At 54.1% G+C, this 12,620-nt stretch overlaps 1 protein-coding gene across 1 annotated transcript in view; it reads left to right on the forward strand.

Moving 5' to 3' along the window:
* Window positions 1-12,620, forward strand: part of ABCC3 (ATP binding cassette subfamily C member 3) — a 42,042-nt gene that overhangs the window by 25,843 nt on the left and 3,579 nt on the right. Inside the window, exons 18-29 of the mRNA XM_082678361.1 lie at window positions 1,272-1,439; window positions 1,757-1,949; window positions 2,899-3,013; window positions 3,202-3,349; window positions 3,447-3,654; window positions 3,948-4,258; window positions 5,325-5,524; window positions 5,680-5,806; window positions 6,850-6,951; window positions 9,304-9,450; window positions 9,600-9,758; window positions 10,323-10,489. Of these exons, the coding sequence (XP_082534487.1) occupies window positions 1,272-1,439; window positions 1,757-1,949; window positions 2,899-3,013; window positions 3,202-3,349; window positions 3,447-3,654; window positions 3,948-4,258; window positions 5,325-5,524; window positions 5,680-5,806; window positions 6,850-6,951; window positions 9,304-9,450; window positions 9,600-9,758; window positions 10,323-10,489 (2,045 nt within the window). The remainder of the gene's footprint in view (window positions 1-1,271; window positions 1,440-1,756; window positions 1,950-2,898; window positions 3,014-3,201; window positions 3,350-3,446; window positions 3,655-3,947; window positions 4,259-5,324; window positions 5,525-5,679; window positions 5,807-6,849; window positions 6,952-9,303; window positions 9,451-9,599; window positions 9,759-10,322; window positions 10,490-12,620) is intronic.

The raw sequence follows: 12,620 nt of genomic DNA on the forward strand, positions 1-12,620 counted from the left end.
AGGGTTTACTATGATGTTGGCCAAATGTTGATTTTCTAACTCCATTCCTTCTATAGTTATTAGTTGACTTATTACTTATTCATTAATTTTTTTATATCAACGTGGGCTCATGGATTCTTATTTGATTCAACGTGTTATAATCCATTACCATCATTTTTTACCTTGACGTTCAACTTGTCAGTGAAGAGTTTTAAGCAGGGACAGGAATTGCATTTTGAAAAGCTGCCCTGGCTGCAGTGTGGAGGGGCCCAAAGGCACAGGAACCAGTGAGGGGGCTCTCGTGGTGCCCTGGGGAAATGAGGGCCTGAGCCTGGCAGTGGGGATGGGAAATTTTTAAGTAGGAGTCCGAGATTATAGGAACCCAGAGTAGACCTCCTGATCTACGATACAACTCCTCCTTCCCATCTCTCCTGGACCCACACTGACCTCGCACACACAAGCCTGATTTAGTGCCCAGAACATAGTAGCACTGGAGAAAGACTGGTTGGTTGAATGCAGGCACGTTCATGCGTCTCAGTCACTACAGCTTCCATGTCCACCCCTTGCTTCTCAGCAGCTCCAGCTCCCAACCCACATTTGTTCTGCCCAGGGGTCAGTTTCTCAGGGTACCCCCAAAGAGCTGGGCCTGTTCCAGAGGGAATGAGGAAAGCTGGTGGTAGGAAAGCAGGCTATACCTCTGGGGTCTGCCCTCTAGGCCCAGCCCTGCTGCTGTGTGCCTCAGTTTCTGCATAATGGGTTTAAGGTACGTGAATGATCTCAGGGTTGATGAATTCTGGGGTGGATGCTGGGTTTCCATCCTTGCTTTTGCCCTTAATAGTTTGGGACCCTGGACAAAGTCATTAACGTCTTGAGCTCTAGTTTCTTCATCTAGAAAGTGGGGCTAATGATACCTCCCTGGAAAGACTGACAAGAGGACCAAATGGGATAATTGTTATGAAAGTCATCTGTGAGCCGTATGGTTGATGGGAGACTGAAAGTTCTGTTAAGGACCTCCTGGGGATTTCCAGCCTCCCAGAGTATGAAGGTGGAAGGCAGGGAAACCAGTTGGGCGGGAGCACGATGTCCTGACCTGCCCTGGGAGGACTCTGAGAGCCACCACCCCTTCCTCCATGGCCTTAGAGCTTCCCAGGTACAGGACCAGGCATATGAAATGTGAATTTAGAGGTCTGCCTTTTTGAATGACAATAGACAGAGCCCTTGTCCCCCTTGTGATGGCCTGACTCCCTTCTACCCAATACACACCTCTCACCTCCCTCCTCCAATCCATCCAGGGCATTAACCTGTCTGGGGGCCAGCGTCAGCGGGTCAGTCTGGCCCGAGCTGTTTACAGTGATGCTGACATTTTTTTGCTGGATGACCCGTTGTCAGCCGTGGACTCCCACGTGGCCAAACATATCTTTGACCAAGTCATTGGGCCAGAAGGTGTGCTGGCAGGAAAGGTGAGTCCTCCCAGAGGCTAAGCTGGCTAAGGTGAGGTCTAGGGCCACAGGAGAAGACTGGTGGGAGGCCAAGGGGTTCGGGTGAGACCTGGAGGTATGGAGGGCCTGAGGAACAGGAGCATGGGCTGGGCAGTGGGGGAAACCTGGGGCGGGGGTGGGGGACGGTGCCCCTCAGGCACTGAGGCAGCTGCGGTGAGCACGGGGTGAGTCCTTGATGTATCTGCTCATGCTGCCGGCACACAGCACCTTACACTCGCTCCGTGCCAGGGGTGTGTGCTGAGGGCAGTGGGAGTGATAGCCTGCTGCCTTCTCCCCAGACACGGGTGCTAGTGACGCATGGCATCAGCTTCCTGCCCCAGACAGACTTTGTCATAGTGCTAGCTGATGGGCAGGTGTCTGAGGTCGGCACTTACGCGGCCCTGCTGCAGCGCAACGGCTCCTTCGCCAACTTTCTCCGCAACCATGCACCCGATGAGGGCAAGAAGCACCAGGAGGCCGACAGCAGGACTGGTATCTGCCATTCTTGGCCCTCCGTATTCCCCTGCTCTCCCAGCATCTCCCCTGTCCTGGAGCCTCTGAGTGTCTGTGGACAGGCCCAGTGTTTCACAAGGGGGGTTCTGAGGAACTTGGACCATCTGCGTGATGTCAGACATCACCAGCAGGGAAAGTGAAGTGGATGGATTCAAGCCCTTCCTCCTCATCTGCCTTCATGTGTCAAAAGGGCCTAAGGGCCCAGGCCCAGCTTGTACGGCAAAACTGTTTCACAGATGAACTATTTAGTAAATGTGCAAATGCTTGGAAAAGTCATTTATTTATCAACAAATATTTATTGAGCAATTACTATGTCCAGGCGCTATTCCAGGCGCTGAGACAGCAATGAACAAACAGAAAAATCCCTGTCCTCGCGGAGCATATTGAGACCCCTTTGTTGTCCAGTCCTGGCTCCCCAGCCCCAGGCTCCCGGCTGGCTCACAGACCTTCTCCTGGGCTTTCTCTCCTACTTCCGGATATGCAGCTAACATGTCTCGAGCATTTACTAAGGGCTATGCCCCTTGCAAGCTCTTGACACACATTCTTTCCTTTAATCCTCACAAGGACACAATGAAGTAGGTACTATTATTATCCCCATTTTCATGCCTGCCTAAACCCATGCGGTGAGGAAGTGGGATTTTAGCTCAGCCGGTCTGACTCTAGAGCCCAAGCTCCTGACCCTTATATTTGAACCCCCTTCTACGTAGTCCCTGATGGGACGCTTTTCTTCCTGTCTGACCTAAGTCTTTCTTGCCACCCTTTTTCTTTCCAACACGAAATTCGTCATTTATTTTTATTGTTATTCTTGCTCACCTCTCACCTCGCCTCTGGCTTGTCCATTCAGGCCTCTTCATTGGAGTGGGGCGGGGCATACCAGGGGCCTGCGGGGTGAGCTAGCCAAGCTCTCCTTTCTGCCTCCCCGCTGCAGCCTTGGAGGACAAAGAGGTTGAGGAGGTGCTGCTGACTGAGGACCCGCTCAGCAACCACACAGACCTGACGGTTCATGAGCCAGTGACATACGAGGTCCAGAAGCAGTTTATGAGGTGAGCACCTGGGAGCTCTCAGCCCCCGGGAGACGGTACCGGGGCTCCCAAGCCCTGACGGGGGGCGCAGGTGGGCGTTCTCCCTGACACACCCCAGGCCTCCGGCTGCAGCCTGAACCTCCTCCTGGGGCTCTGTCTGTGGCTGTGCTGGAGGCCTCCTCCCTGGGCCTGACCAGTTGCCTCCGCAGACAGCTGAGTGCCATGTCCCTGGAAAGAGAGGGCCAGGGTCGGCCTGTGCCCAGGAGGCGCCTGGGTGCGGCAGAAAAGGTAGTGCAGGCAACAGAGGCAAAGGCGAGCCATGTGCTGACCCAGGAGGAGAAGGTGGAGACGGGCACTGTGAGTAGCTTGGGCGGGAGGGATGGAGAGGGTGGGCAGGCCCCTAGCAGTCCCGGGGCTCACCGGAGTCCTCTGTGCAACTGCTGTGGCCATGCAGGTGAAGCTGAGTGTGTTCTGGGATTACGCCAGGGCCGTGGGGCTCTGTGCCATGCTGGCCATCTGTCTGCTGCACGGGGGTCAAAGTGCGGCTGCCATTGGGGCCAACGTTTGGCTCAGTGCCTGGACCAGTGAGGCTGTGGTGAACGGCCAGCAGAACAACACCTCCCAGAGGCTGGGCGTCTACGCCGCCTTGGGAATTCTGCAAGGTGAGCCTGCAGAGATACCTAGAAGGGGCTACGGTGGCCCCTTCCTCATCTCTGGGCTGCTGGGTCCCCCAAACCACGCCCTTGCCTCTGAATCTCTCTCCACTGTCGCAGCCCCAGGGACTCCCTAACCCACTCTAGCAGTCTACCTGCCTCTGGCCCTGTCTAGCTCATCCTAGCCATGCTGGGCCTCTTAGCCTGCCTAGTTCACCGAGGCTATCCCCCATCTCGGAACCTGCCCCTGCATGCCTGCCACCTGGCCCAGGTGAACGAGCGCGCCTCTCCTCCTCCACCAGGGCTCCTGGTGATGCTGTCAGCCATCATGATGGCGGTGGGAGGCGTCCAGGCTGCGCGCTTGCTTCACCAGGCACTGCTGCACAACAAGATGCGCTCGCCACAGTCCTTCTTCGATACGACGCCCTCAGGCCGCATCCTCAACCGCTTCTCCAAGGACGTCTACATCATCGATGAGGTTCTGGCTCCCACCATCCTCATGCTGCTGAATTCCTTCTACAACTCCATCTCCACCCTCGTGGTCATCGTGGCCAGCACGCCACTCTTCGCTGTGGTCATCCTGCCTTTGGCTGTCCTCTACCTCTTGGTGCAGGTGTGCCCTGAGTGGGTGGGCGTGGCTTTTTGGGGGCATGGCCGTTGCGTGGCCGGGGCTCTCCCGGGGGCCAGTGGTGGGATGTAGGGAGGTCAGGCCCCGCAGCTTCACAGCTGGATTTGGTTCAGTAAATACCTCTTTGAAACTCATTTTCCTCACGTGTAAAATAGAATCATAGAGCCTACCTCACAGAGTTGTTGACAGGATAAAATGAAATCCTTGTAAATTGTGACTGGCCCTAGAACTCCTTCCTGCTGGCTAAATATTGTCAACAGTTTGAGACACATTATCCTTCCCTTCTTTTTAGATATATCTAAACTTACGTACATGTTTTTAACATGGATGAGTTGATGACATTCAGATACAGCTACCTATAAAAGGCATTTGTGTTGCTGAGCCCCTATCCTGCCATTAATTAATCAGTCCATGAAGGTAATCCACAGGTGGCCAGAAGCTTAGGCCTGTGTGTGAAGACTGTGCTCTGTGCTGGGACGGGGGACTCTCAGATGCAAATCCTACATGGCCCTGGCCATCTTGGGGCCCACAGGTAGAAGATGGAAGGTGGAGGCAGAACTGTGTTTTTGTGGGGCTGAAGTTTAAACAACTGGGGGGTGGAGCGGGGAGAGGCTCTTTAAGAAAAAGAATACAAAATTATCTTATTTTTGCAAATTTTGCAAAATTTTGATTGTGTGAACACACTGCTAGGGCCCCTAAGTGGAGACAGGCATCGTCACTGACAGGAGGCAAAGCAGAGTCAGTGCAATAGTCTAGGTCCCCGCAGAGGTGAGGGGGTCAGGAGCGGAGAGGCAATCGGAAAAGGCTTCCTGGACAAAGTGGCCTGGAAGAGTGGGCAGAGCTGACCAGAGGGGAAGGGTGCGATGAGTTCGTGGAGCCGTATCAGGCCCCCAAGTCTTGGGTTCTTCTGAGCGGAGCGGGAGGAAGGGAACAAGGTCTTATGGGGCAGTGGAACGGACGGGGAGGCGGCTCACATGGGTCCAGAGGATGTGCTGGACTGAGCTGGGGCCCCACGGTCCTGACTCCAAGCTCTTTCTCCATCCTCTGTCAGCGCCTCTATGTGGCCACGTCACGGCAACTGAAGCGGCTGGAGTCTATCAGCCGCTCACCCATCTACTCCCACTTTTTGGAGACGGTGACAGGCTCCAGCGTCATCCGGGCCTATGGCCGCAGCCAGGACTTCGAGGCCATCAGTGATGCTAAGGTGGACACCAACCAAAGGAGCTGCTACCCCTACATCGTCTCCAACAGGTCAGAAGCAGCTCCCTCAGCCCCTGCTCCTCCCAGGAGTTTCCACCAGTGTCTCTGCGGGAGAGACCCTGGTGTTCTGGGTCCAAGCCCCTCCTTCCCCCTAAACAGCCCCCTTCTTGCATCCGCCCCGTTTCCTCCTTGCCTAATCCCCACAGGTGGCTGGGGGTCCGAGTGGAGTTCGTGGGCAACTGTGTCGTGTTCTTCACTGCACTCTTTGCTGTGATTGGGAGAAGCAGCCTGAGTCCAGGGCTGGTGGGCCTGTCTGTGTCCTATGCCCTACAGGTACGCAGAGGTCTGGGTCCTGGGTCAGGGCCACCACTGGGGCAGAGGCCACACGGGTTTCGCAAGCATCTCCTGAGCACCTCGCTCTGCCCCAAATGGGGACCAGCCACAGGTTCTGCTCCACGGGACTGTGAGCTCCCAGTCAAGTGCGGAGAGTCACTCCCACCAGCAGGGGGTGGTACTGTGGGGTGCACAGACCTTAGTGGAGGAAGGCCCAGAGGAGGTCTCTACCTTGGAGTGTTGGAGAAATTATCTTGGAGCTTGGCCCCAAGAGACAAATAGAATTTGCCCTGCCTGCATAAGATCTAGAGGTCAACCCTGACAGGGGTCCGGGGGCAGGGACGTGGAGAGCTGGAATACACCTCATTTCACAAGCCTGCAGAGAAAGTACACGGAGCAGGTAACTGGAGCCTGGGAAGGTCACCCTGATATCAGCCTATATTGTCAAAGCATTAAATAACTGCAGATGGAACTTTTGTGAAGCAGATCCCATTTGCAACGCCTCAGGTGACTCAAGTCTTGAACGTTTGGTAAACAAAGGACAGTCCAGACAGGTCAGTCTTCTCAGACTTTAATGTGCATGTGAATCACCTGGAGATTTAAACTGTAGATTCTGATACCATAGACCTGGGGCTCTGGCTCCAGCGTTGTCTGTCAAGGCTCCTTGATCCACAAAGTGTGGTCCAAGGACCAGTTGCATCAACATCACCTGTGAGCTTCTTAGCCACGTCGAATCTCGCGTCCCACCACAAACCTACTGAATTAGAAGCTACATTTGCACAAGATTCCCTGGGAACTCTTTCTTGTGCATATTAAAGTTTAAGAAACACTGGGCTGGGTGGCCTTTTGTTAAGTCTGCATTGTCACTGCCTGAGGTACAGTTGTGATTTGAGCCCCAGGTGGCACATCTGTGGGTTTGCCCAGGCCCACCTGGGTCATAGCTGGGATAGGATAGGAGCATAGTCAAGGAGTCTGAACTCCTCCCAAAGCCATTTCAGGGGGAGGAGAGATTGCCCCGCTTGTGACCCAGTCCCTTTGTCTAGGTGACGTTGGCTCTGAACTGGATGATACGAACGATATCAGACTTGGAGTCTAATATTGTGGCCGTGGAGAGAGTCAAAGAGTACTCCAAGACGGAGACTGAGGTGCGTACGGGATGAGCCTGGGGCAGGGAGGGGTGCTTGGAGACCCACCATCTCTACACCCCCAGGCCAGCTGTTCAGGTGGCTCCTCATTTATTCATTCATTCAACCGTTCTTGAGTGTCAACCAGAGGTCTGTGTGAGGAGGTGTAGGGCAAGACAAGGTCTGCCCTCAAGCAGTTCCTGATGTAGTGGGAGAGGACAGCTCCCGTTGTTCCAAGCCCTCCTTGGTCACAGTACCTTGTCCTCCCTGGGACCCCCCGGTCCCGTGTCCTGCCACTGTCCCTCTGTCCACGAGCTCATCCAGCCTGGATCCTATGCTCCACCAGTGCCAGTGCTCTCAACTCCCTTGCCCTTCTCTCTCTCAGTCATCCTCACCCCAGTTGAGCCCATCTGTCTACCTTCTGAAACATGCCGGTGCTCAGCTGCTAAAACGTTGCTGGAGAAAATCATTGATTTTACTTCAAGTTTATAACCACACACCACGGCTGAGTGTTCCTGTTTTGCTTCTCCAAGAAGCGTGTGTTCCCACTTTCAGAAAGTTCTGTTTTGACCATTCTCTTTCCTTAAACCCCTACATGCCCTCCTCCCTGTGCTCAGTCATCGACTGAATGACTCAGTCATCCGTCATCATAGGCTCAGTCATCAACCTTGCCTAACGCTTCAGTGAGAAAACGGCTTTACAAGATGTGAACTCCCTCAGCCTTCCTGCCTCCAGACTTTCAAATCTGCCTGTGTCCCTTCCACCTTCTTCCTTTCTCATTTCAAAGTCCACTCCCTCTACTTCTTCGCATGGCCACCCAAGGACTTCACTTCCTCAATCACACCCTCCATCTGCTACATCATCCATCTTGCTCCCTCTGTTGGATGATTCCCATCCACACGCGAAAATAAGCTCTTGTAGCTTCCATTCTAGACACTCAAACCAACCCTCCCTTTCCCCTGTATCCTATGTCCCATTTCTCTGCTCTCCTTTGTCGTGAAACTGGCTTTAAAATATGGTCTGCAGTGCTCTCCCCACTGCCTCATCACCCTGTCGCCTGGTTTCTGGCCCTGCCACTCCACTGAACCCACTCACCAATGATTTTCCCACTTCCTGACCTAGGGACACTTTTCTGTTCTCATCTAATGCAACCGCTCAGCGACATTCAGACAAATAGCCCCTCTCTCCTACTTGGAAAGCACTTCATGGCGTCTGTGACCTGAGCTCCTGCCCTGTCAGCCCCCATTGAGCCCCACCCCAGCTGTTCCTCCCAACCTGGCCTCTCCTGCCCATGGGGCCCCCATCTACCCCTGTCTTCTCCAGGCATCCCCTATCATTCCCTCATCCCCCATTCTCTGGGATCTTCAAATTCTCCCTCTTCATGCCTAGCATTCCCATATCCCCTCTCTACACACATGATCCCGTCTCCACATTCTCAAAAATTCTGCCCCCAACCCTACTGTCCATTCCTTTGACACCTCCTCAAGAGGGCGGTCTACCTATACTGGCTGCCTTGCTTTGTGACTACTGACAGTCTGACCCCCCGCCCCTGCCGCATTTCAAAACACCCTCCCCTCTCCCTCCTCCAAATAGCAGCAGGGAGATCCTTTAAAAACACACCAAATCATGTTATTCCTCTGTGCCTGGCCCTACATCTTACTCAGGGTAAAAAAAACACAGTCCTTAAAATGGCCAGCAAAGCCCTATGTGATGGGACCATCCACTACTTGTCTTCTACCTCTCACCTTTGTCATTGTGATCCAGAACACACCTGGAAGTATTTGTACTTGCCGTTCCCTCTGTCTGGCATGCCCTTCCCCCAGAGATCTACTTGTCTTTTTCCTTCACTTCCTTCAGGTCTTTATTTAAATATCACCTCCTCCAGGAAGCCTTCCCTGACCACCCTGTACAGAATAGCAACACCAGGCACTTATCCACACTCATCACCATCTGACATTATGTAGACTTACTTATTTGTCAACAGTATGGCCCCCCTAGACTCGGATGTAAGCCTCATGGGGACAAGGACTTTGTCTTGTTTACCATTGTTGACCCCACTACCTGTCACGGAGTAGCCACTCAATAATAAAGAATGGTGAAAGGGGGAGCGAGGGCAGGTGGGAGGGGCCGCTTATGGCCGTGGGGCACGGGGGAATGGGGAGAGCAAAGCTCTGTGGGGAATAATGTCAGAGGGATAAAGAGACATTGAACCACAAGGTTGGGTCGCATGAGCACCAGGACCTCCCCACCAGGTTCCCTAGTGGGTGAGGATGGCAGGGGCCTGGGGAGGGAGGCAGACCAAAGTTGGGAGATGGCTGGGCTGGGGAAGAGGTGCCCCCCATGATGAGGATCCTGTCTTCCCCTGGTGGCCAGGCCCCCTGGGTGGTGGAGGGCAGCCGCCCACCGGTGGGCTGGCCACAGCAGGGTGAGGTGGAGTTCCGGAACTACTCTGTGCGCTACCGGCCCGGCCTGGACCTCGTGCTGAAGGACCTGAGTCTACAAGTGCGAGGTGGCGAGAAGGTGCGTGTGGGGTGGGTTTTTCCCTGGGGAGTGTGGGTCTGTGGGATGGCAGGGGCCCAGCCCAAGGGTCTGCTTGGCTTCCCAGGGAAGTCCTGGCAACAGCCCCGCTAAACCCCAGCCTCCCCCTGACGACCCCCCACTGCCTCCAGGTGGGGATCGTGGGCCGCACTGGGGCTGGCAAATCGTCCATGACCCTCTGCCTGTTCCGCATCCTGGAAGCCACGGAGGGCGACATCCTCATCGACGGCCTCAACGTGGCCGACATCGGGCTCCATGACCTGCGTTCTCAGCTGACCATCATCCCCCAGGTAGCAGCCTGGCGTGGCCTGGCCACACTGGCCCGTGACTCTGGCGGCAGGTCCCACCCCCGTTCTGTAGCTTGGAGTTCAAGACTGGGACCCCTCTCTGGGAGGCTGGAGAGCAGGACAGCAGGAGCAGAGCCACAGAGCGGCCCCCCATCGTGGGTCTGGAAGGGTCCGATGTCTCCTGCCCTATAAGACCCTGTCCTCTGACCTCTTGGACCAGCAGAACAACAGGCCCCTCCACACAGCCCACCCCAGAGGCCTTGTATCCTGGCCTCCTGGTTTCACAGCTCTGAATTACGTTTCACTTTTTCTTCTGACTGGACACTTCGGGGTCAGATTAGCGGTTCAGGTTTCTGCCTTAGTGGAGGATTTGGGTTGGCAAAGCTGAGGTTTATCACTTCCCCACAGGCGTTTTTCTATCTCCTTGGCCATTGCCTCCCTCCTGGAGGGCTGGGGTCAGAGTGGGAATGCCACCACCTCAACCCCTTTCTTGTTCCCTGGCCTCGGGGCCCATGGCTCCCTAGGGGGCCTGAGCTGCCTCCCTCTGAGGCCTTGCTTTGTCCCCAGGACCCCATCTTGTTCTCGGGGACCCTGCGCATGAACCTGGACCCCTTCGGCAATTACTCGGAGGAAGACATGTGGCGAGCCTTGGAGCTGTCCCACCTGCACACGTTTGTGAGCTCCCAGCCGGCAGGCCTGGACTTCCAGTGCTCCGAGGGCGGGGAGAATCTCAGGTAACAGCGGGGAGTGGGTGGGTGGGTCAGGAATAGCACTCTGCAGCACTATAGAGGGTCTAGCATGAAACGACACCAAACCCAGGCCAGCCGCCTCCTGCCCTCCCACTCCCATCTCAGCCAGAGTGAACTCAGGGGGCACTGTCTTGCATTGAGCATATTCTGTGTGCCAGGCACTGTGCACTACTTCACTGACTCCTCACACAAGCTCCAGAGAAACTGAGGCAGGGCCAAAGTCACACAGCTGGGAGAAGACATGCCTGGGAGATTCCAAAGCCCTAATCGGTCCTCTCTTGTGAGATTGTCAATGTTGCGCTTGGCCTGAGGAGGGGTTGTGGACTGAACCTGTGGAGCAGATAGGAGGAAACCTACAGAGCTTTAGAGAAATCTTATATATTTTCCAAGGTGGATGCAATTTTGTTTGTGGTTTAGAAGTGGGCAAAGTGAGCTCTCTGGGCCTTTCTTTGCTTCCTTATAGCCCCAGACTTTATATCACCCGTCGCTGTGCCACGTATCAGGGAGGCCCAGAGCCACTTCTTACTGAGTCTAAAGGCTTGAGACACTTGTACCCATGTTAGTTGTGTGATTTGGAGCAAGTCGCTTACCCTCTTTGTGCCTTGTTTTCCTTTCCTCTGAAAGGAGTATGGGATAATAACAGTCCCATACCTGTTAGCACCATGCCGCCCAATAAAAATATACTTTGAGCCACATAGGTGTAAAGAAAATTTGTCTAATAGCCACATTAAAAAAAAAGAAAAAGAAACTGATGCAATAAATTTTAATTGTGTATTTTATGTAGCCTAATAATTCTAAAATATCATTTCAACATGTAATTGATACAAAAGCTATTACGGACAGTTTGCCTTTTTCAAGTGTCAAATCCCGTGTGTATTTTTACACGTGCAGCACATCTCAATTCAGACTTGTCGTATTTCAAGTGGTCAACAGTCACCTGTGGCTAGTGGCCATCGTTTGGACAGAGCAGTCTTAGGGTTATTGTGATGAAATGGAAAGCACTTAGACTGGATACACTCCCGAGAAATGTAGCTATTTGTATTATTCTACTCGGTCCACACCTACGGACTGGACTTTCTCCAAAAAAAAAAACAAAAACAAAAACCTGAAAAATTTGCTCAGCACTTAATAGTGTTCAAGGCACTTTGGCCTCTACTGTCTCCTTTCATCTTTACTGCAGTCCTGTGGGCCGGAAACGAGGCTCCAGAGGATAAAATTATTTGCCCAAAGCTGCTCAGCTAGCAAGGGGGGGGGGGGGGGCAAGGACTCAGGGAAGTGGGAGCTTCTGCCCCAAAACTTTCCTTGCCGCATCATAGCCACTGGTGGGATGCCCCCGCCTCCCCAGGCAGCCCTGCAGGAATGAATGTGCACAGTACCTGGATTTCACTTACACAGCCGTGTTGGGGGTGGCTGGCGGACGAGCCTAGGCTTTCAGACCCTGTGCCCCACAGCTGTGTTTTGGTCCATTCTCCTGTCCTGGCTTGCCATGAGCACCTCTCCCCAGAGCATCCCCTCCATCCCCACATCCGCCAGGATCTGAGACAGAAATCCACTCCCCTCCTCCCTCCCTGAGCTTGTAGCCACTTTAAGTATAACCTATATCCTGTGCCAGTCCCACCATAAATCAGCCCTGAGCTCTATCTGGCGGCTCATTCTGCTGCCAAAACCTTCCTTAGTTGCGGGAATAGGCCGGGGAGAGAGCCTGGCCTTCACTCGGGCTGTAGTGACTCACCCCTGCGGGAAGGGCTGAGGTATTTGTCCCTGGGTGTGGGGGGTGCTGCAGCCTCTGTGGTTGGGAACACAGCCTCTCTTTGTTCATTAGCTCCAGCTTCCAAGGCAGGAGGTGGAAGGTATGCATTCCACCCCTCCTCCACCTTCCCAGGGACCAGACACGGGGAACCCCCCATAGCCTCCTCTGCCCTGTCCCTTCCTTGTTCCCACAACGGAACCCTGACCTATATTCCCCGTGGGGGCGGAAGATGACGAAATTGTGTGATATTAGGCTCAGCAAGATAACGTGATGTGTGCAAATATCCAGGAGGAGTCATTTAAGTGTGTTATCACTAAGGTGTAGATGACTGAGAGATAGAAGCAGAGAAACACGGTGACACTGGTT

This window comes from Grampus griseus (assembly GCF_964374135.1).
Source record: "Grampus griseus genome assembly, chromosome: 20".
Taxonomy (NCBI): domain Eukaryota; kingdom Metazoa; phylum Chordata; class Mammalia; order Artiodactyla; family Delphinidae; genus Grampus; species Grampus griseus.